This window comes from Eretmochelys imbricata, chromosome 19 (genome assembly GCF_965152235.1).
Source record: "Eretmochelys imbricata isolate rEreImb1 chromosome 19, rEreImb1.hap1, whole genome shotgun sequence".
NCBI classification, from domain to species: domain Eukaryota; kingdom Metazoa; phylum Chordata; order Testudines; family Cheloniidae; genus Eretmochelys; species Eretmochelys imbricata.
The window spans coordinates 9,525,336-9,546,734 of NC_135590.1; the positions used below are offsets into that span (position 1 = coordinate 9,525,336).

The 21,399-nt window shown below is 53.5% G+C and overlaps 1 protein-coding gene across 1 annotated transcript in view; it reads left to right on the plus strand.

Annotated features, from left to right (window-relative positions):
- Nucleotides 1-16,203, plus strand: part of EXTL1 (exostosin like glycosyltransferase 1) — a 46,354-nt gene extending 30,151 nt beyond the window's left edge. Inside the window, exons 2-11 of the mRNA XM_077838009.1 lie at nucleotides 4,550-4,643; nucleotides 5,262-5,369; nucleotides 6,355-6,474; nucleotides 9,320-9,452; nucleotides 9,539-9,657; nucleotides 10,661-10,756; nucleotides 11,110-11,196; nucleotides 12,427-12,587; nucleotides 14,243-14,399; nucleotides 15,699-16,203. Coding sequence (XP_077694135.1) covers nucleotides 4,550-4,643; nucleotides 5,262-5,369; nucleotides 6,355-6,474; nucleotides 9,320-9,452; nucleotides 9,539-9,657; nucleotides 10,661-10,756; nucleotides 11,110-11,196; nucleotides 12,427-12,587; nucleotides 14,243-14,399; nucleotides 15,699-15,887 — 1,264 coding nt within the window. The 3' untranslated portion in view covers nucleotides 15,888-16,203. The remainder of the gene's footprint in view (nucleotides 1-4,549; nucleotides 4,644-5,261; nucleotides 5,370-6,354; nucleotides 6,475-9,319; nucleotides 9,453-9,538; nucleotides 9,658-10,660; nucleotides 10,757-11,109; nucleotides 11,197-12,426; nucleotides 12,588-14,242; nucleotides 14,400-15,698) is intronic.
- The last annotated feature ends 5,196 nt before the right edge of the window (nucleotides 16,204-21,399 follow it).

Consider the following 21,399-nt stretch of genomic DNA (forward strand, 5'->3'; position numbering starts at 1 on the left):
GTCTGAACTTTTCTCAGTAGCAGCCAACAGGACAGCTGTGTGACGCTGTCCCTGGTGCCTCTGGCCCCTCTGCGTGCAGGCCACATCTCCCTTTCTACACAGCGTTATTATTTTTTATACTGTGTTAGCCCCCTGCTCCCCCAAATCATGGACCAGGACCACACTTTGCAAAGAGTTGTACATCACACTGAGGATCATGCTTTCCTGTGGCTCACTGAGATCAGGACCCTCTGATAAATGATCCCCTCCTGTTTGACAAATGTCTTCTATCATTTCCTCATGTATCACGCCTCGCAACTCAGCTTGTTGGCGTACGCTCGTTGGGTGAGCAGCTTCCCGGGATTCAGCATCACATGGAAGAAGAAGGGCTCACCTTTCTTTGAGGTCTGTAATATCACAGTCCAGATCTGAGGGCTCTCTGTGGGAACAGGGCTGGGAAGGAGAGAAACTCCGACCAGGACAACGCTGAGAGAATTAGGAAAGATGAGCAGAGTCTGGTTTAAATAGGGTGGGACTTGGAAGTTCCCTTAGGGGCTGATGCCACTTGAAGAGCCTAAACCTGGAAGTTGCTGAGTGTCTCCTGAGAGGGACTGAATGGCCTCAAACCTGTTGGCCTGTATTAGATAGTCACCTTGCAGGATCGGGCCCTGAGCATGGTTCTACTAAAAACATCACAAGAGATAGAGGGTCAGAGGAACTGCACCTACTCCAACCCAGCATGCAGCCATGGTGACACAGAGAAGACAGGATTTGGCCCTTTCACCCCTGCTGGGGATTCTCCTGGCACAGGGGGCAGGAACTCCCTTGTGGGCAAAGAACCAGTGTAGTTGGCTCCAATACCATGCAGGCAGTCTGTTGGCCCCTGAGGACTGTTGCCAGATGGTGCAAATTAGAGCAGCCCCCAGGCTGCTCTAACCTATGGTGGCTCACAGGGCCCAACGGAGAATCAGGGAGTTGATTACAGTAATCAACTATACCACCCACTGCACTGACTGGAAACTCAGCACAGCAGAAAATCTGGCCCAGTATTTTGGGCTCCAAGAGTAACTTAGAAGGGTTTAAGAAATACGAGTACTATCTCTTGTGCTCTCAGTGACACCAGAGATTACGGAAATTGAGAGAATTTGTACTAATTGGATTTACTTTGATCAATGGATTCCAGTTCTTTGCTGTTTGCATTTTACTCAGCTTGGACTGTGGAAACAGCCTGGTCAGCTGCACTCCGGTTTAAGTCAATTGCACTTTCAGGAGCACGAGGCTGCAGGGCCGGCTGGGTTGCCAACATAGCAGAGGAATGTTTAGCTTAGACAAAATATTGTTTTCATTGGTATTTAAAAAAAATCAAATTTCATGAAACCATTTGCATTAATATTAGGCTTTACAAACCTAAACTCTAGGCTTCAATTGGCCAGTGTAAAAACTCACCACAACCTCCACACCACAGAAACCACCCTGGCATTTGGCACTAATTGCCCCCCTCTGGTTGGCAGGCTCGGGGGTGATGCTGAGGACTGATCTGACCACGAAAACTGAACTCCCCTTTTATTCCCAAAGGGTGGTCTGTTTCCAGCTCAGAGCTGAGGCATGCTGGTAGCGGGGTGTGTGTGTGTGGGTGTGTGTGTGTGTGGAAACTGGCCTGATGCAGCTCATATTGTGCTTGTTCTGTGGAAACATAAAGTACTTCAGTCTCCAGGGCTGATCTTCGACCGACTCTTCGCCACACAAAATCAAACAACTACAAACCGGTTCTTAAAACACAGCCCAAGTGACGCTGATGTCTGATGAGAGTTCTGGACTCTCTCCCCTTCTAGGGATTTTCCGGGCATGGAGGGGTGGGCATTCCCGAGAGTGCATATAGCCAGTGTAAGTGGCTTCAATGCCATCCTTTCTGCAACCCTTGCTGCAGGGGGCACTCCATTGGCAGGTGGTCCTTGGAGGGCTGGGTTCTCAAAGCTTTCCAGACTGTGACAGGACCTCCCTGTTAAATCTAGCTAAAAGGAAGGGAGGGTTGACAGCCCCCCGGTGGAGAACCCATGCCATAGGCTGCAGGGCTGGGGTGGGGGAGGGCACTTTTTGGCTGGGCCAAACCAGAGTGACCCTGTGCCCCTGTGCACCAGGTGGCAATGCCGCTGGTTCAAATGTAGAGGGGGTGGGTGTAGGGGCTCATGGGCCGGTGGCAGGTCAGGCGGCAGAGGAAAATCTGTGCTCCCTGCCACTTTAAATGGGACTCCGCAGCCCCTGTCTAAAGTAACATACAGCTGAGATAGGCACAATAGGTCACTTCTGGTCACTCGGCCCCCGTCAAGGCTAGTTCCCCACTCTGGCACTCTGAGTGCAGAAGGTGGGGGCCCGCAAGAAGTCTAAAAATTAATACCGGGCACTCCAGGCTTGTATTAAACTTCCGAGGTTACAGCTTTTCTCTGACCTTGGATGGGTAGATGCTGCCACCACCAAAGTGCAAAAGACCCCTTTTAGGACCCAGGAAGGCGCTCCTGGGAATTCCTGTGGGGTACCCTCAAGCTCTTTCACCCCCACTCCGGGGAAGAGCTGAGAAAGAAAACAAAGGAAATCAGCTGTTACCACCAGCTAATTAAAAAACGTGCACAAACCTCTTAAGACACAAAAATTCAAATTCTGTTCTTAAAAAAGGTAAATTTTATTAAAAACAAAAAGAAAGAAATACATTTGAAAACTCAGGCTATTGATAGATTTTAAAGGAGCAATTTCCAAAAATTAAGCACCGAAACTAGCTTTCTTGGGGGTTCAGCTTGAAGGTTACAAGCAAACAAAAGCATCTGGGGTTAGCACAGAGGAGTCCACTAGCCATAAGAAATAAACCTGATCGCGTCTTTCTAGACATTTCCTGATCGACCTACATAGCTGAGTTTTCAAATAAGCAGTTTCTAGGTATGATTCTGATGATTTCATACCTGGCCCAAGCTTCTCACAGTTCCCCTCTTCCCAGACACAACAACAGACACAAAGGGGAAGTTTTTCCCCAATTTTAAAAAGTTCTAGCCTTCTCATTGGCTCTTTTGGTCAGGTGCCCACTCCCTTTCTTTTACCTATGGACTTTTTTTAATCCTTTACAGGTAAAGCAAATAGAGAACAGCTACTAACAGGGATTTTATAGCTAACTGGCTGGCTGGGTGTTCATAAAAGGGAGCCCCCTTCATTTATCACAGCCCCCGACACCAGGGTGTCTGAGCACTTCACAAGCACTGATGCATTTAACCTCACAACACCCCTGGTTGGTAGGGAAATCTCATTAGCCCCATTTCACAGATGGAAAACAGAGGCACAGACCTGCCTGCAGTCACCTGCGAGCCAATGGAGGAGCCAGCCACTAAATCAAGCTCCTCTGAGTTTCACACCAATGCTTTTTCCACACAACCATCTCCTCTCCAACACGCTGTGGTCATATGCCTGGATGATCACAGGCCACCTTGCCGGAGGATCTAAACACACTGAGACCCAGGAACACCTGGGTTCTCATCCCAGCTCAGACACTGACACCTCTCTTTAGCCTTGGGCAAGTCACTTAGTTCTACCTCTGTCTCAGCTTCCCCCTTTGTCAACTGGGGACGATGATAGTGGCTTTGTGCGTGGGTGCATGGAGGGGGGAATCCTGAGGGTTTGACAAACACTAAGGCATATTAAGCTTTCCGAGGCAGCCCCCTCTGGGGATAAGAATGGGATTTAGGTTGTGAGCTTTGAGGCAGGGACCGTCTGTTTGTCCAGCACCTAGCGCACTGGGGTTCTGGCTCATCACTGGGGCACCCAGGAGCTATGGTAATACAATCATAATAATGTAATGCCTTTCTTGGCTTTGGTTTCTGAGTATTTATTTACAGCATTTGTGCTGTCACCACACTGAGGTCATCGGCTCCAGCCAGTGAACCAGCTGCATGTGATGCTGGCTGGCACGCCTCTAAAAGAGATCTTTGTGGCCCCAAAGCATCTCCGCTACATGACACCCGGCTGGTAGATGGCACATTATCGACTGCTCCCTATTCAACAGTGTCCAAAAGACCAGCATGGTGCCAAACATTTTCATCCTAAATAAATGTAACCATCTCATTAATGCCCCTTCATATTACTATGGCAGTGGTCAACCATGGTGCTGTTACACGTAGTCTTACAAGTTTCTTTTTTTTTTGGCAGACAAGCGTTTAGTCTTGGAAGAAACCGCTGTGTTGTGTTTTGTGATGATGTTTCTTTCTGGGGGAGCTGTAGCAAGCAGCGGGGAGGGTGCTCCCTGCCTTAGTCTCTCCAACTGGAGTCAATTCTGGAGGCGGAGGTGCTCCCTGGCAACAGCACTTTGGTATTTGTGCTCAGATTTGTGACGGAGAGGACGCCTGCATGCTATTTGTGACCACCTCTGTTCTAGGAGTGACGTATATGAATCCTCGAGGTCTTGCCACTGAAATACAAGAACAGCGCTGAGGATACTTAAGTCGACAAGGCGGGTGGGGGAGCTTTGTGGCACATGGAAGGAAAAGAGAGCTCTAACCACAGGTTTCTAACCAGAGCTGCATTTTGTTCCCAGGTTTGACTATCAGGAGTTGCTGCACAACTCCACCTTCTGCATCATCCCCCGCGGCAGGCGGCTGGGCTCCTTCCGCTTCCTGGAAGCGCTGCAGGTACCACTGCGGGCAAGACAGCGGGAAATGTCTGTAGTCAGTCCGTGAATTTCCCTCCTCACCCCAATCCCAGGGCACAGGAGCCTCTGAGAATGGAGAGAGAGAAGCAGGGCAAGAGCCTGAGCCTTCCCCCACCCCACACACTTATCTCAACGTCTCCAATTCTGCTCCTCAGAGATCAGTGCCCCTTCCCCCTCCTCCTTCCTCTTCGCTCCTTCTACCCATCTTCTCCTCTCCCACTTCCATCCCCTTCCCTGACACCTTCCACTCCCCCACCCCCATCCCCTCCCTCTGCCGCTAGCCCTTCCTGTCTATTCCCTTGGTAGAGAAGCAGCCATCAGGAGGGTCCCTGAGGAAATCATGCCTGCCTCGGGCTGGCCGTGAGCAGGGTTAATGCTCCTAGGTCTTGGACGAAAGCAGTCTTTGAAAGGGGGCTCTCTAGAAATTATTTGGGCTTCCAATATCACTAGCCAGCTGCTGTGCGCCTCCCTCAGGCCTCCTGTTTCCCCCACCCCGTCAGACCCAGGGGCCGGGCTGTCGGCCCCTGAGCTGGTGGGTACAAGGCTGACTGGCCTGGGTCTCATGAGCGTGGTTGTCTGCTGTTTCTCATCCATCCAGGCTGCTTGCATCCCAGTGCTGCTCAGTAACGGCTGGGAGCTGCCATTCTCCGAAGTGATCGACTGGAGTAAATCGGCCATTGTCGGGGACGAGAGGCTCCTCCTGCAGGTAACGCAGCGCCTGGCACAGGGTGGCACAGCAGACAGTGCCATGGTGTGAAGTGCCTTTCGCTCACAGCACCGGAGAATTACTGGCCATCGGATCTCCCTGTTCTGGTGGCGGACGGGTGGATCACCCGTTAGCCGACGGCTGCAACAGAGCCGGACAGGGCAGCCAGCCATCAGAAATTGGCCGACCAGTCGTCCCCTCTCCCAACCCTTGTCCCCTATCTCCCGCGGCAGATGTGTCCTGCCTCACCCTCCCACAGCTGGCTTAGAGCCCTCCCCGCGCTGCTCCCACTGAAGTTTGCTATTGACTTCGGGGGAGGGCAGGCAGGACTGGAAGGCTCATTAACACCCCACAGGGGCGGCTTAAGGGAGAGAGCTAGAGAGGCGTTAATCAAAGGCCTGAGGGGACACCAGAGAAACTCGCTCTTTGCTGCAAAATGCATTGCCTGCAGGTGATGGAAAATGGTGCCTGGCTTATGCCCTTGTCAGCGCAAAACAGTGGATTTGAGTAGGCCCTATATAAACAAGCCTGCTGTGCACATCTGCACGGAACATTAAAGGCTAGATTGTACCTTTAGGCTCAGTCTGAGCAACGGCTGGCATTTAAGCTTCCCCCTGCCAGGAGTAGCCCTGGGAGGAACAAACCCCTTCCCCCTTGCTTTGGGTGTGTAATAATTTGCTACTGGCCTATACCAGCAGCAAGTTCCAGTGAGCCCCAGGACAGCTCAGCTGTGCTGGCTGGCACGCTGAGGGGGAGAAGCCAAAGATCCACCTACCCACTCCCCCACACCTGCTCCACTGGGGGTAGTGGGGTGGCTGGATCGAGGCCTGGTTTTGCTTAAAATGTTTTTAACCCTCTGGCCAGGGTTAGGGCCTGGCTCCCCAGTTCCACAATCAGAAGGAGATACGTTGCCTGGCTGCATAAACCTTACTAACCCCGTCCCCTCTCTCTGTCTCCCCACTTCTGTGGTTTTTGTCCTGCTCAGATTCCTTCCACCGTTCGCTGTATCCCCAGTGACAAGATCCTGGCGTTCCAGCAGCAAACCCAGTTCCTGTGGGAAGCATATTTCTCCTCCGTGGAGAAAATAGTGCAAACCACCCTTGAGGTGAGCCACAAGCTTCTGGTATCTCTCCCGCAGCAGCTCCCTTGGTGACCGTTCTACGTAGTTTGGGTTTTTTTAAACAGGCAAGCAGCAGCAACAACAGCTGGGACCAACAACAACAGGGTGGTGGCAAATCCCACCCTGTCTCCATCCCGTAGGGGGAGAGAGCAGATCAGGGCAGAGGGATTGGCACCAGCTCAGTGCAGGAGTGAGTAGATGGATGGGAAATGTATCGCTACGACAGTGCCAGCCACTAGGGGGCACTGTAGGGAATGGGGCAGGAGTGCTGGTTGTGGGGGAGTGCCTAGCTACTCCAGTCCCAGCCTCTCCCAGCAGGGTGCTGTGGGGTGTGGGGCGGGGGTGCCGGCTGATGGGCTTGCCTAGCTCTACAAGAGGAGCGTGAGCCTGTGTCAGCCTCCTTGGGCAATATTTTGGTGGACTTTTCTGCATAGGGCTGGGAAAGGCTCAGAGCTCTGGTCCCTGTGTTAACAGCTGTGATTGGACAGAAAGATGAATTTGTTCAGCTAAGTGGAAGGGGACAATAACAGATGTTGCCCACGGACCTGTTGCCTTCTGGCTTCAGGGCAATTCAAATCCCTACTGTCTCCACTCTGGGCACTCGAACTCACATTTTCCTGAGTCACTCAATGGAAAGAAAAGACTTTAACTGGACATGATAAGCAGGATGCCTTGACCACAGGAAGCCAGCTGCCGCACAGCATCTACCAGGGCTTCCCAGCTCTGCCCCATGGTTGGCTTCTAACCCAGTTTCTCCCTGGAGCGGAACATGGGCCATTAGCCCTTTGTCTGCAGAGAGACCACTCTCTTCCTTTCAGGCATCGCTGGATGGCTGTGGATAAGCCAGTAAAGAAATAGGTTCTCTAGCTCATTATGTACCAAGCTTCCTTCTCTTGTCTCCCTCTTTGCCTTTATCCTGTTCTCCTCCCCTCAAGACCACAGGTTCAAATCTCACCCAGCTCAGTTATGACCAAAATTGACTATCTGCTGGCTCTTCAGCGGCACCTGTGAAATGAGCCTGGGGGGGTCTCAGCGCAGCTCCCAGTGGACAGGTTGCCACTCCAGAGAGACCATCCCCAAAACTGATGATCTCAGCAAGGCCAGGAACTCAAGCAGACCCAGGGCCAAAGTCATCCTCAGTGTAACTCCACTGCAGGGGGTTGGACTAGATGACCTCCTGAGGTCTCTTCCAACCTTAATCTTCTATGTTGCACCAGGGATGAATTTGGAATCCTGGTGCTCTCTTATCTATCCCAACAAGCCCCTGACACACAGGGCGGGGGAAGCTTGCCCTGCCTTTGCCCTATGGTGAGGCAACTGGTGGGCTGAGATCGCTGGCCAACATCTCATTGTTTCCTTGAACTGTTCAATGCTCCCTCCTCTCTGTCTTTCTCCCCCTGTTATCTCTTAGCTCACACTTGCGCGGTGAGCTCTTTGAGGCAGGGGATATATTTCGTTCTGTTTGTACAGTGCCTAGCAGACCAGGGTCCTGGTGCTCCTGGGTGCTACCACAGCACAGTACATAAATATAATAGTCATAGAATATCAGGGTTGGGAGGGACCTCAATCCCCTGCTCAAAGCGGGCCCAATCCCCAGCTAAATCAAATAGTCATAGTAACAATGATAACAGAGGCCTTCAGGCCCCAGGGCCATCCATGCCACCCCTCTGCCCAATGCTAAATTCACACACAGCAAAGCTGTCAGGCTGTGAGTCTTTTGAATGGCATTTCCCCTTTGGGAGCAAGACCCAGACTCATCGTTATCTTTTACACAAAGCCTCCCATCAGAAAGGAGAAGTGTGCGATCGTGTCAAGATCCAGGGCTCAACCCCCGCCGATAAACAGAAAAGTGTTTGACATCTGTCTGTCACCGTCATTTCTGAGCAGCCTGCCAGCATGGGCCGCAGGGAGGCCGCGTCTCCCAGTTATTCCGGTTGGGTCGGAAGAAGGAAGTGCCAGGAAGTCTGGTTTTGTGCCATTTCCAGCCCTGTTGTTGCTGCTCAGCAAGGCTGAGATAGTTCGAAGCAGAACGTTTGGCCGCTCAGCCAAACCAAAAGCTCGACTTTCTGAGGTCTGCTCATTGCTATAAATAGGGAGCGAGGTCCAGGGCCAGATTTTGTACCCTTGGGGAGGTGCCAGCCCACCCCATTGAAGTCAGTGTGGCAGCATGAGCAAAGGGCTCAGCATCTGGATCCAAAGTGCTCTGAAATCCTGGGGGGGCTTGTTCATCTCAGGATAGAGATGGGAGATCTAGCAGTTCAGTTCTAGAGCCCATCTTGGTTTCAGCCCGTCTCCTAGTTACGCATTTAGCCTGTATTCTGCTTCCACTCACTGGTGTACATCAAGAGGAACGCTACTGAAGTCAGTGCCGTTAGCCTGGGGTAAAGCTGGTGCGGCAAGAGAATCAGGGATTTATGCATTGACCACTGTACAATATAAGCAGGACCCCACCCACCACCCCAACTTTCAGGACTGAGGGATGGTTTCAGATGGAAGCCAGGCAAAATTCAGTGACAAAGTCGGGCAAATTGTGGTGGATTTGAATCAGTTTCATGCTGATTTGAATCTCAGGGCAAAAACTCAGGGGTATGATCCCTCCCTCCCCAAATCAACGCCCCCCCCCACTCTGTTTGCACAACTCCCTGGCCAGCCAGGTCCTGCCATGCTGCAGAATGCAGCACACCCTTTGTTTGGGTGACGTTGGGGGGCCTGGGTTGCATTTCCCCAGCCCCGGGTTTGCAACTGGATGTTGTCTCCTCTGCTGAGCACTGCTGGCTTGATGCGCCTGCTTGCTGCTAGGGTGATGAAAGCAGTCTCTATCTCCCACCAGATAATAAAGGATCGGATAGTTCGTCGAGAATCCCGCCCCAAGTTCTTGTGGAACACCCTGCCTGGGGGGCTGCTGGCTCTGCCGGAGTATTCCACCCACCTCGGTGACTTCCCTTTCTACCACCTGCAGCACGGTAGGAACCGCTCCCTCCGCCCACCCCGGGTGTGCCCTGGCGCTTCCCTTGGGAACCCCTGACTGATCCGATCTCTCCCTTTTCAGGGTCCAGCCCCTCTGGCAAGTTCACAGCTTTCATCCGGGCCGTCTCCCCTGTGGTCTCCCTCTCCCAGCCCATTCTCAAGCTCATCCAGACTGTCTCCAGATCCCAGCACTGCGCCCAGGTCAGGGGCAAAGGTTAACCCCCCCCCCCCTCCAGCCACGCTCCTGGGTTCTAGCACTGCGGAAGAGAAGGCGAGGGCCCAAGCTACTGCTTTGTTCTCCCTGTTAGAACTAGAGACAGGCCCGAACCAGGTACCCCTGGGCTTTGGGAACATTTGGATTGGATCTGAACCCCTCTCCCACTGCATTGACTGGAAGGGCCCCTATTGACTCCAGCAGGCATTGGATCTGGGGCCATGGTGCCTTAGACCCACTTCTGACAACGGCACATGGAGACCCAGAAAGCCACGGAAAGGCTCTGGTAGATCAGCAGAGGTGCTGAGCCCCCGAACCTCCACCAGGAAGTCAGCCCACAGCTGGCGGAAGTCAGCATAGCTCCATTCGCACCAACGGAGCAATGCTAATTTACACCTGCGGAGGATCTGGCCCAACTGATTTCAATGGAGCGATGCCGAATCGCCCCATGTGCGGATCTGACCCACGGACACCTATGGCGTGACACTGATTTATGCCAGCTGGGGGATTCGGGCCCAGTGACTCCAATGGAGTGACACCAGTTCTGGAGCTGGCCCCAGCACCTCTGAAAATCAGACCCAAAGGGTTTATCTGGGGCAAAGGGATGGGAGAGGGAAGAGTTTTATGTACCTTTATTAATCACCCTCTTTAACTAGACCTCGCCCCATGCCCGCAGCCCCGGGCAGGAGCATCCAGCCTTGGCATTACGATTTTTAATTTCGAGCTGGGAGAGTACTTCCAGGCTCCAATTAGAAGCTATTTGCATAGCAAGTAGAAGTTAAAAGCAGCCACAGGTGAGCGGTTGGGCCCCTAGTGACGCCCGGGTTTGTTTGATTAAAGCGAGGGTGGTAGCTGTGAGCCAGGCTCGAACTTTCCAGCTGGGTGGGAGGACTGGGAGGCTGTGGGTTTGGGGCACACCCTCCCGCCCCCTCCCAGACACACAGAGCCACCCACATGTGCTGACCTAGGCGCCCTCGGCTTTGATTTTAGATCCTAGTCCTGTGGAGCTGCGAGAAGCCTCCCCCACCGAGGGGGAAATGGCCCCAGACAGCAGTGCCTTTGACAGTCATTCACGGCCGGCGGAAAGTAAGCAGTCGCCGGGTTGGTTTGTTTGTGGGCCTGCCGTCCCGGGATTTCTCGGGCGGGACAGGGAGGGCTGTGAACGGGCTATGCACCCCCCGGTGCACGGTGGGGCTGCTGCTCTCCGTGCTGCGGCAGCCCGGCCCTCCCAAGGGCCAGGGGAACGTGCAGCCGGGGAACGTGCGGCCAAAGAACCTCAGCCTGGATTTGTGCATCAGGGAGCGGCTCAGCGGTGGCCCAGCCGGGACTCAGCGGCAGGTGCCCGCTGCTCTGCACTAGCCTGCGCTCTCCATGGGATGGGGAAGGGACGGGAGGGGCTCTGGCCCCCTTCCTGACTCTGCTGTTCCCTCTCGCTCCAGGTAAGCGACCGTTTCTTCCCGTACTCGGCCATCGGGACGGATGCGGTGCTGAGCCTGGATGAACACACCAGCCTGTCGACCAGCGAGGTGAGACCCGGGGCTGGAGAGACCTAGATAAAGATGCCTTGTGGGAGAGCAGGGTCTCAAGGGGCTTCACAAGCTGTCCACGGATTAGCCACTGGGCCAACGGGGCCTATCCCGAGTGGCTCCAGCCAACCGGGGGACCCTGGAAAAATGAGCGCCCCCGTGCCCCAACTCACTCTGCCCGCCCAGTGTTCCTGCCCTGTCCGGCTCTGCCAGCTCAACCAGTGCTCTGACCCCATGGGGTAGGGGGTGGGGTGGGACTGCAGGCAGAATGGGTGGGGCTCAGGGCCCCACAAAACCATAATCCGCCTCTGTACCCAGAGCACCATGGAAAGTGCAGCCACCTCTCGGCTGGAACGTGGCAGGAGTTCAACAGGGCACAGCAACTCTACAGGTCGTGTGATGTGCCGAGTGCCCTCAACTCCCAGGGCCTCCAAAGAATGCTCAGCATCGCAGGATCAGGCCCGAGTTGAGGGCAGGAGGGGCAAATAAACTGTGGTGGGAATAGACCCTGTAATAATAATCAAGCTAGAATCTGGCCAGGACTTTGGGGTTAATGCCCCCCTCTTACAAAAAGTGCCCTGGCCCCTGAGCAGCCAGAAGCTCTGCTTTACATCTCTCCAGCACAGCGCCCCCCGCCGGGTCATTGGCACTTACCACGCTGGGGCACCAGATCTCCCAGGCTAAGCAGGGCTGGGCTGGCTGAGTACTTGAATAAGAGACCTCCAGGAAAAACCCACATGGCAGCATGCCACCTGCTGAATCACCCACGTCTCTCGCTGAGACACCTGGCTGTGCCCGGCAGGCCCTCCACCCAAGTACACGCCTGGCCCAAGGGTGCTTACCGCGTGTGATCCGGCAGGATCACATGGCAGCAGGCAGCCTGGCTTGCAGGCGAGGATTGAGGCATTGCGTTTCTGTTCTTAGCTGGTTGGGGTGTGGCTTGGGGGAGAGGATCCATGTCCTTAAAGGGAGTAGGGAGGTGCAGGTTGCATGGCACAAGGTGTCGAGGCTCGGAGAGGTACTGAGGATGTTTTGAAGACGTGCCCTTTCTTCGCAGAGAGTAGCGATGGTGGTAAAGATCGAGTGGGTCAAATCCAGATGGGCTCTGTCCTAGCCAGGGTAGTTCTGCTCTCCGCAGTGTTCTCCTCCAAATGATGGAGGCGTTTGTCTCCGGATCTGCTGCTAATCGGCCCTGCTCTGGTGGTGACCTCTCTCCGTCTGGCTCCCCAGGTTGACTTTGCCTTTGTGGTGTGGAGGAGTTTCCCTGACCGCATCGTTGGGTTCCCCATGCGGAGTCACTTCTGGGATTCCAACCAGAGCCAGTGGGGCTACACCTCCAAGTGGACCAATGAGTTCTCCATGGTTCTCACCGCAGCTGCGTTCTATCACAGGTAAAGCACCTTCTCCAGAACTTCCGGCCTGAGGGTCCCAGGGAGAGTGAACGCTGGAGGGCTCTGTTCTTCCACCCAAAAGCTCCACTGGAAGATGAACTAGCTTGAAGCCACCCAGTGGTAGGAACTGTCTATAGCCCAGACATGGAGGCTTCAGTCATAACAGGCCTGCGGTTAGATAGCACCTTACAGCTGAGGATCTCAAAGCACTTACCCTCGACTGAGACGGTGGCTGCCATTTGCTACATGTCTGTGCAGCGTCCAGGACAACGGGGCCCGGCCTGGCCATGTGCTGGAAGTGGTCCTGCAATGTAGTAACGGACTAATCGAGCCCCATGCCCCGGGAAGGAGTTCAGTAGGGCTAACCTGCTTTGGTCCTGCTTTGAGCAGGGGGTTGGACTAGATGGCCTCCTGAGGTCCCTTCCAACCCTGATATTCTATGATTCTATGAACCTCCATTTGGACACCAGGACAGGGAGAGAGAATCATAGAATCATAGAATATCAGGGTTGGAAGGGACCCCAGAAGGTCATCTAGTCCAACCCCCTGCTTGAAGCAGGACCAATTCCCAGTTAAATCATCCCAGCCAGGGCTTTGTCAAGCCTGACCTTAAAAACCTCTAAGGAAGGAGATTCTACCACCTCCCTAGGTAACGCATTCCAGTGTTTCACCACACTCTTAGTGAAAAAGTTTTTCCTAATATCCAATCTAAACCTCCCCCACTGCAACTTGAGACCATTACTCCTCGTTCTGTCATCTGCTACCACTGAGAACAGTCTAGAGCCATCCTCCTTGGAACCCCCTTTCAGGTAGTTGAAAGCAGCTATCAAATCCCCCCTCATTCTTCTCTTCTGCAGGCTAAACAATCCCAGCTCCCTCAGCCTCTCCTCATAAGTCATGTGTTCCAGACCCCTAATCATTTTTGTTGCCCTTCGCTGGACTCTCTCCAATTTATCCACATCCTTCTTGTAGTGTGGGGCCCAAAACTGGACACAGTACTCCAGATGAGGCCTCACCAATGTCGAATAGGGAGACCTAGGCCAAGCTTTTGAAAAAGAGGAGGCTAAAGGTAGCTCCCTAAATCCATAGGCAGGGACCTGAAGAAGTGGCCGGGATGCAGGGAGTGCTGAGCACCCAGCCCTGTGCATCCAGGAGCGCTTCGACTGGTGCCCGTTTTAGAAAGTCATGGCCTGAGGGTCGAGGGCGGGAGGAGAACGTGGGTCTCCTGCTTTCAGCTCACAAAGAGCAGCCTTCATCCATGCCACGGATGAAGCTGCCCAGCCAAGTGGCCGGTGCATTAGCCTGAGCATTCGTGGCTGGGGAAAGTCCTCTGAAACAGAGGAGAGGCAAGGAACACAGAGCAAGGACAGGGCCTGTCTCCACCCCGGCCTGTGGCGCCATGTGGAAGGAGAGAGCTGCCGGGACTTGCATTGTGACTGTAGGAGGCCTTTGGCCCATGGGACATGCTCTGGCCACCCCCAGCCTTGGGGAACGGGATGGTCCCTCGGTGGCAAAGCCAAGCGCAGCGGAAATGTACAAGCAGGTCCAGCAGGCTCATGCTCTTTGAGACACCCCTCCCGTCTCTCCCCCCCACCCCCACCGCAGATATTATCACAGTCTCTGCCTTGCTCACCCCCCCGTCCCCCCCCCGCCAGGTATTATCACAGCCTCTTCACCAATTACCTGCCTGCCAGCCTGAGGAGCCTGATCGATCAGCTCTCCAACTGTGAAGACATCCTGATGAACTTCCTAGTGTCTGCCGTCACCAAGCTACCTCCCATCAAAGTGACCCAGAAGAAGCAGCACCAGGAGGTAGGGAGCTGAGAGTGGTGATTTGGGGTGCCACCGAGACAGGAGCGTACCAGGCATGGCGGGGGGGGGGAGCATAGAATCCTCAAAGTTAGGGTTCTCTTGGGCCCCCTCGGACAGTGCGGATGGGTCCTGCTGCCTGGGCCCCGGTGCCCTGCCCTGTTCAGTCCTTAATGACTTAAGCAACAGAGCTGCCTTGTCCCCGAGGGAAGCCATCCCGCACCCTGGTAGAGCTCACCACTAGGCAATGTTTCCCAATAGCCTAAAACATCCAGGCCTTACGTATTAACCTCTCGCTGCTGCTCAGTGCCATATGCCCAGGGGCCACCCTAAATATTTCCTTTACGTCCTCAGGGCTTAGCCCTTTCCAGCACCCGCAGAGAGCTCGGTCTGCTTCCCACCATGCCGCCCAGCCAAGTCCCTTCAGAGCCCTCCTCTTGGGGCAGCATAGCTCTGGCCCCCGGGCCTGCGGCCACGTGCAGAGCACAGGGCTGGCGGCAGGCAGGCTGTGTGCATCCTGGAGGAACCAGTCCCAGCTCAGCTCAGAGACTGCTGTGCCCTGTAGGGCAGAGGGAGGGGGAAGGAACTGGAGATGGGCAGTCCCCTCAGGCCAAGACAGCAAAATAAAAGACATATACTTACCAGATGGGCGGGAGGTGCAGATTGTAACTGTTAGGTGCAAAACGTTCCCCCTAGAGCTGCAGCAGCTTGTTTCTCCCAGATTTAAAGGGCCAGCCCCAGGAAAGGCATTCTGGGAAAGGCTCCTATCAGAGGGCGACCCCACTGGCCACTGCTTCTGCTTTCCTCCGGGTCCTGGTCTTAGGCCACATCCCCTACAACGAATAACAGGAGCAGCTGCAACACGGCTCCCCCCAGGGGGTTCATTGCTCGGGGTGGGATCTCTCAGAGAGCTGGGGAGTGCCTGGTTCTCTGGCTTGTTCAGGGCCAACCTATGGTGTAGGTGGAGAAGGGAAAGCCGTGGAAACTCCCAGCTCTCCCTCTGAGCTATCAGCCCCTTAGCTCCTGCACCTCAACTTCTCCTCTCTCGTTGCCTTTGGTTCGCTCGCCCATGTGTTCTGATCACAGTGCTCCGTCTACCTCCTTCTGTGGTTTTGATGGCTTCCCCTCTCCCTCCTTGGGGGCTGACGAATGAGCTACGGGGTCAAATGCCTCTAATTTAGGGTCTGCTCCTTGTCCTGCTGAAATCAATGGCAAAACCACCATTGTCTTCTTGGGAGCAGGGTAAGTCCCTAAGTCTGTGCAATAGCCCTGAGCACTCTCTTCTCCTCTTGCGCCCCGCAGAGGTCTAAGAGCGCGGCCGTCTCCAGCGGGAACCTGCAGTTCTCCCAGCGCCAGGACTGCCTCAACCAGTTCGCAGCATGGTTTGGCTACATGCCACTGCTGCACTCGCAGCTCCGCCTGGACCCCGTGCTGTTCAAGGACCAGGTGTCCGTGTTGCGTAAGAAGTACCGGCACTTAGAGAAACCCTAGCACCGGGGAGAGCCCAGCGGAGCCCTTGGGAAGCAAAGCTGGAAAGGAGGCAGCCACTGTCCTGGACGCATTATTCCCATGCTCCGAGGATACCGGACTGAGCTGGGATTCCAGTGCTACAGACTTTAACGTTACTGACCTAGCCGCCGTTACAGCCACGCGAACGGGAATCCCAGTGGGGCCTGGGGCAACGTTCCTTGCTTAGCCCTCCCTAATGCTGGGCTCTGAGCGGGATACACTCACATTAACAGTAGCTGGCGAGATACTGGAAGGAATTTCTGTCTTTATTGGGTTTTACCAGTACAAATAAAGGTTTCCAGGGATGCTGGGCGCTTCCATTTCTTGACCTGCCTCTGGAGTCTCAGCTGGGTTTGAATGTATATTCCATTGATTGTCCTGGTGGCAGCCACAATCCCTATTTCAACTCACCAGAAATACAGGAGCAGAAATAGGGTCCTGTGGAAGTGCGGGAACACAATCCAGGGATCATCCCTCCCTCTGCTGCCGCTAGGGGTCAGCACCTGTCCGTGATACTCACACTGGGGAGCTGTTGTAATGTTTGCTGCCCTGTTAGGAGTTTGATCTTCCATGAATCCAAACTCATTTAATCTGGAATAAGCATCAAGGGTCTGTTTTATACCCATGCATTGAACAGCTCAGACTCAGCACAAGGCTGAGAATGAAGCCCAGTCATCCTCCCATCAGCAGACAAAACTGGTTATTGTCCTCAGATAAAAATAACCGTGGGTCCAGTCGGATGTGCCTCAGAACAACTATTGTGTCCGGTTCTGGATGTGCCACCTAAGGGCCCAGGGAGATGTCTAGAAAGCTCCTGTGTCTGCGACTCGCCTTGTCTACCTGTTCTTGCCAACCCACGAGGTCAAAAATCATGAATCAGGCCACCAAAATTACGAGAGATGATTTTTAAGCCTGAGAGGTAAAAAAGTAGTAAATGGTGCATTTTTTCCTTTGCCTTGGGATGATGGAACATTTAGGGGGTCACATTTTTCCAGGTTTTCTCTGCAACCAGGAGAGCTAAAAACGTACTTTTTTATTCCCAGTGAAAGCCAAGAGTCTCACATAATCACCTGACTCCAGGAGCTGGGGCTTTAAGACAAACATCAACTATCATGCGATTTCTGATTAAAATCGCTAGGGTTGACAACAATGGCTACCAGGCACGTTCTGCTCAACACAGCAGCACTAGTGTAAGGCTCGTGGGGTTAAATCACCTCGCACGGCAATCGTGTGCACTCAAGAGGGACTTTATTGTTCTTCCTGATGGAAACTTAGCTCAGGCTCTCGGCGGGGCAAAGCAATTACCTCCAAGCCTGTATCGTTTCTACGTGTTCCCCTAAAACGCCTCCTAGCAGCGTTCTGTATTAAGCAAAGCCATGCAATGGGAACCAGGACACCTGGCTTCTACTTCCAGATCTAGCAGGAAAAGCTGTTGAGTAATCAGAGCAGGGAACAGTGAGGCAGAACGCCTGGCTTCTCATCTTAACTCAGGCTCGCTTTGGCCCAAGGTATTCCGGTACCTCACATCGAATCATAGAATCTCAGGGCTGGAAGGGACTTCAGGAGATCATCTAGTCCAACCCCCTGCTCAAAGCAGGACCAATCCCCAATTTTTGCCCCAGATCCCTAAATGGCCCCCTCAAGGATTGAACTCACAGCGGTGGGTTTAGCAGGCCAATGCTCAAACCACTGAGCTATCCCTCCCGCACATAACTTTGAGGCTTTGGCCTTTGTGACCATGGCGAAGTCACTTAGTGAGCCCTTTTAAAAAATGTAGGCCTAATTATGGGTGCCCAGCTTGAGACCCCTCAGGCCTGAATCTCACCTTGTGTCGAGCACCCCAAATCCTGTTGAATCTAAGGGGAGTAGCGGGTCCTGCAGCTCAGGCCCTAGGGTTACAAGTTGGGTGCTTGGCAAATGGACACCAAGTTAGCAGATGCTTTTGAGAACATAGGCCTTGGCCGCTCTGTGCCTCAGTTTCCCATTGGTAAAAGCTACTTTTCCCTAGCTATACTTCCTTACCTTCAACCACCATTCCAGGGGACATGCGGATGATGGGTTCTGCTCAGAGAGGTATTGTGGGGCCTAATGTTTGATTAGCTAACCGCCAGTTGGCTTTTGGCTCATGCACTAAGCTCCAGAGGTCCCAGGTTCAATCCCACCCACTGACGACCAGGGTCTATCATGGTTACATGAGCACAAAGGGTTAGCTCTGTGTGCTTTGGCCTAAAAAGAACTCATGCGGGACCGTGGACTCAGCAAGACAGGGCACCGTTGTGCAGAAATTCACGCTGTTAAAGCACTGCAGCAGCTGTTGCCAAAATTCTTGTGGCACTGCTGTGGGGAAGTTCGCAGCAGAGTCATATTGTTCAGTTTCTGAGCTGAACAAAGGCAGCATTATTAGCGATGAAACCGACAACCTGAGCGCTTGCTGAGCAGAACCTGTCAATGGCAGAGAAAGAAAGAAAGGCCAAACGGAAGTCATTAGCTCCTAATTAAACAGCCATAAACATGAATTTGGACCAGCCTCAAACAAGAAGATAAATGAGACACAGCAGCTGCTTTTGAAGCAATGTGCCGAGGAGGCAGTTAGGTTGCTGCCGGGGTCTCCAGAAGTGCTTTGGTTAAGGTTCTCAGGATTATGGGCTCAGAAAATGATGCTTATAAATAAAGCTGGAGCGAGGCTGGATGGAGACAATGAAGTCATAAAGAAATCCTGACGGTGGATTTCCCACTGGAATTTCAGCTGGGGTGATCTGAAGGAAATAGCTGAACATGTTGTGAAAGCTACAGGGCTCCCACAGCGTATTTCTGATCATTCAGCCTTTAATTGCTTCCCCATGATACAAATATCTCGCCTTTATCCCTCTCCTCTGCCAGGTTCCACAAACGGGAATTGCCTCACCCACCCCTGAAATGCAGCCTCCTCTGGGGTGGAATGCAGCGGTAATTGAGCAACACACACCAATGGCACACAAGATTTTGCGGAGGGAAGTGAAGAATACCACTTCCAGCTGAAATTGTTGGCAAGCTTTTAGGGAGGCAGATGCCCAAATTGGAATTTAGCCAGGGCACGGGAGTTAACATCCTGTAATTCTTGTAGAAGGGGTCCAGGACTGTGTAAATAGCTATGAATGGTCAGGATGGCTGGCTACCTAGCAAGACAGTGTTGCCTAGTGGAGCTCAGGACTAGGACCAGTGATACCTAGGTTCTAGTCCCAGGACAGCTGCTGGGTGATCTTGGGAAGTCATGGTGCCTTGCTGTGCCTCAGTTTCTTCATCTGTAAAATGGGGACAGTAATAGCTCATTCATAACTAATGTGTGTGAAGATTAATTAGTTAATATCAAGTAATTTTCTGTATAAGTGTACTTGTTTTTAAGTCTCCTAGTCAAGTCCTAACCAAGCCCAGTCTTCTTAGCTTGGGAAGGTTGCTCAAAATCCACATCTGACACTGACCCATTTGACTCACAAACCTATTAAAACCCTCCGGTGAGGTCAGCCTGACTGTGAGAAATGAATGGAGATTCCTACAGACAGGACCAGATCTTCAGCAGGTGTAAATGGATGGAGCGCACTGTCTGCAGTGCTGCTAAGCTGATTTACGCCAGCCAGGCCCTTGTGAAGCTACGCTGATTTACTGCAGCTGAGGATCTGGCCCGACAAGGTGAAAGCGGTTTCTCTAGCAGAGTCATTAAGGCCAGGGCTTTCCTTGCCTTTGCTGCTTCGAAAAATGACAGCTCCACCCATCGCCCGAGAGAGCCGTAAAAACGTTCCGAGCAGTCTATAAACAATGGGAAGCCAAGCCCGTCAGGAGTGATTATTTCATAAAGAGGGTGGCTCGTAACCTCTGTGTCGTAAATATCACTCCACCGCGGCTGCATAAATAACCCTGGTTTTATTTCCAAGCCGCACTGCGAGCGGCACCGTAAATAATCCTGGGACAATCATTCGTGCAAGGGAGCAGGCCTCGTTGCCCATAAAACATGCCTATGGGCACAGGCTCCCTCTCCCTGCGGGGGCTTAGCTCCGTCTAGGCGGTGCTGAGCACCCATAACTCCAAAGATGTCGAGGCCCGGCTCGCCCTAAATCAATCTGTCACTTGGGCATCAAGGAACTCACCTGATGGATCTTTCTGCCAGCGCCTGCCACTAGTGACTGACCAGAGGCAACCAACCCACTGGGCTGTTCATACCCTTCCTGCCACTGGCTGCAACGCACCTCACTGGCTGTTGCTGGCCTTCACGCGGCACTGCTGTGAGGAAGCTCGCAGCGGAGCCACGTTCAGTTTCTTTGGGCCTAGCAAAAGCAGCGTAGCAGAGATGAGCTGCTGAAAGCAGCCATCATCCCAAAGTCAGTTATCCCCCCCCACCCCCCCGCCCCGCTCCTCCTTTCTGCTCTGCATGGTCACGGGCAATCTTCGTCAACAGGTGTGAGCTGTTAAAACCTGGCTGGGCGGGGGAGGGGTGGGGGAAGGAGCTGTCATAAGCGCCGGTGAAGGCAGGATGGGGCCTGACCCGTGAGGTTTGCACCGTTGAGGTTGGTGGGGCTGAAACTTCCCCCTCACCTGCGTGGAGACCCAAAGGCACCAGCCTGGCTGCAGCTGGTCTCTCTAGTGCCCCCTGCAGGGCCCACTGGGGTAACGCAGCACCCACTTGTCAGGGCTGTGCCTCTAAGGGCGGGTTGACACGGCAATAAAAACCCCACAGCATGGAGTCCTGGAGCCCAGGGCAACTGACTTGGTCTGCGGGGCTAGAAATTCCAGCGTAGCCATTCAGGCTAGGGCTGGAGCCTGGACTCAGCAAGAGACCCGCATGGGGTTTCAGAGCCTAGGGTTCCAGCCCAAGCCCAAATGTCATTATGTTCCCCCCGCCCCTTTTATTAAGAGCGGGAATTTATTTTTCTGTCTCTCAGTGTTCAGCATTTGAAAAATAATCACTTCCCATCCATCCATCAGGTTTCACTTCCTTAGCATTCGGCTGTCGATGCCATTGCTTACCCAGGCAGAGAATCTTGCAGGAAATGCGTAAGACTGCCAGTTCTGCGTAAGGCCCCCAGCGACTCTCCCTCTGGTAGCGTGTGCAAGTGACTGACGGGTGCAAAAAATGGGGAAGGGTGCAGAGGCTCATGAAGCACGCAGGTCTTCCTCATTCAGGGGGAATGGGGCTGCTCGAATTCCTAGCAAAGTCAAAAAGCCAACAGCTGCCTGCAGCAGCATCACATGAGCTGGGCTCATGTAGAGCTGGGGGTTGTATGCACATCTGTCGGCTGGGGGGAAGCAACAGTGCGGGGACTGGAAGGCTTTTGCTCTCAGCGATGGCTTGCAGACATCTGTCCCTGTTTGCAGTGCTTTCTAGGGGGGCCTTTTAGAGCTGTTGGTTTTGAAGTGGAAGTTTGCAGGGGAAAGAAAATGGAGAGGGACAACTGGTTTTGGGGGAAGCAACGTAACTGGGGTCTAGTTTATTCTGGTGGAGATCATTAGCTATGCCTTAAGG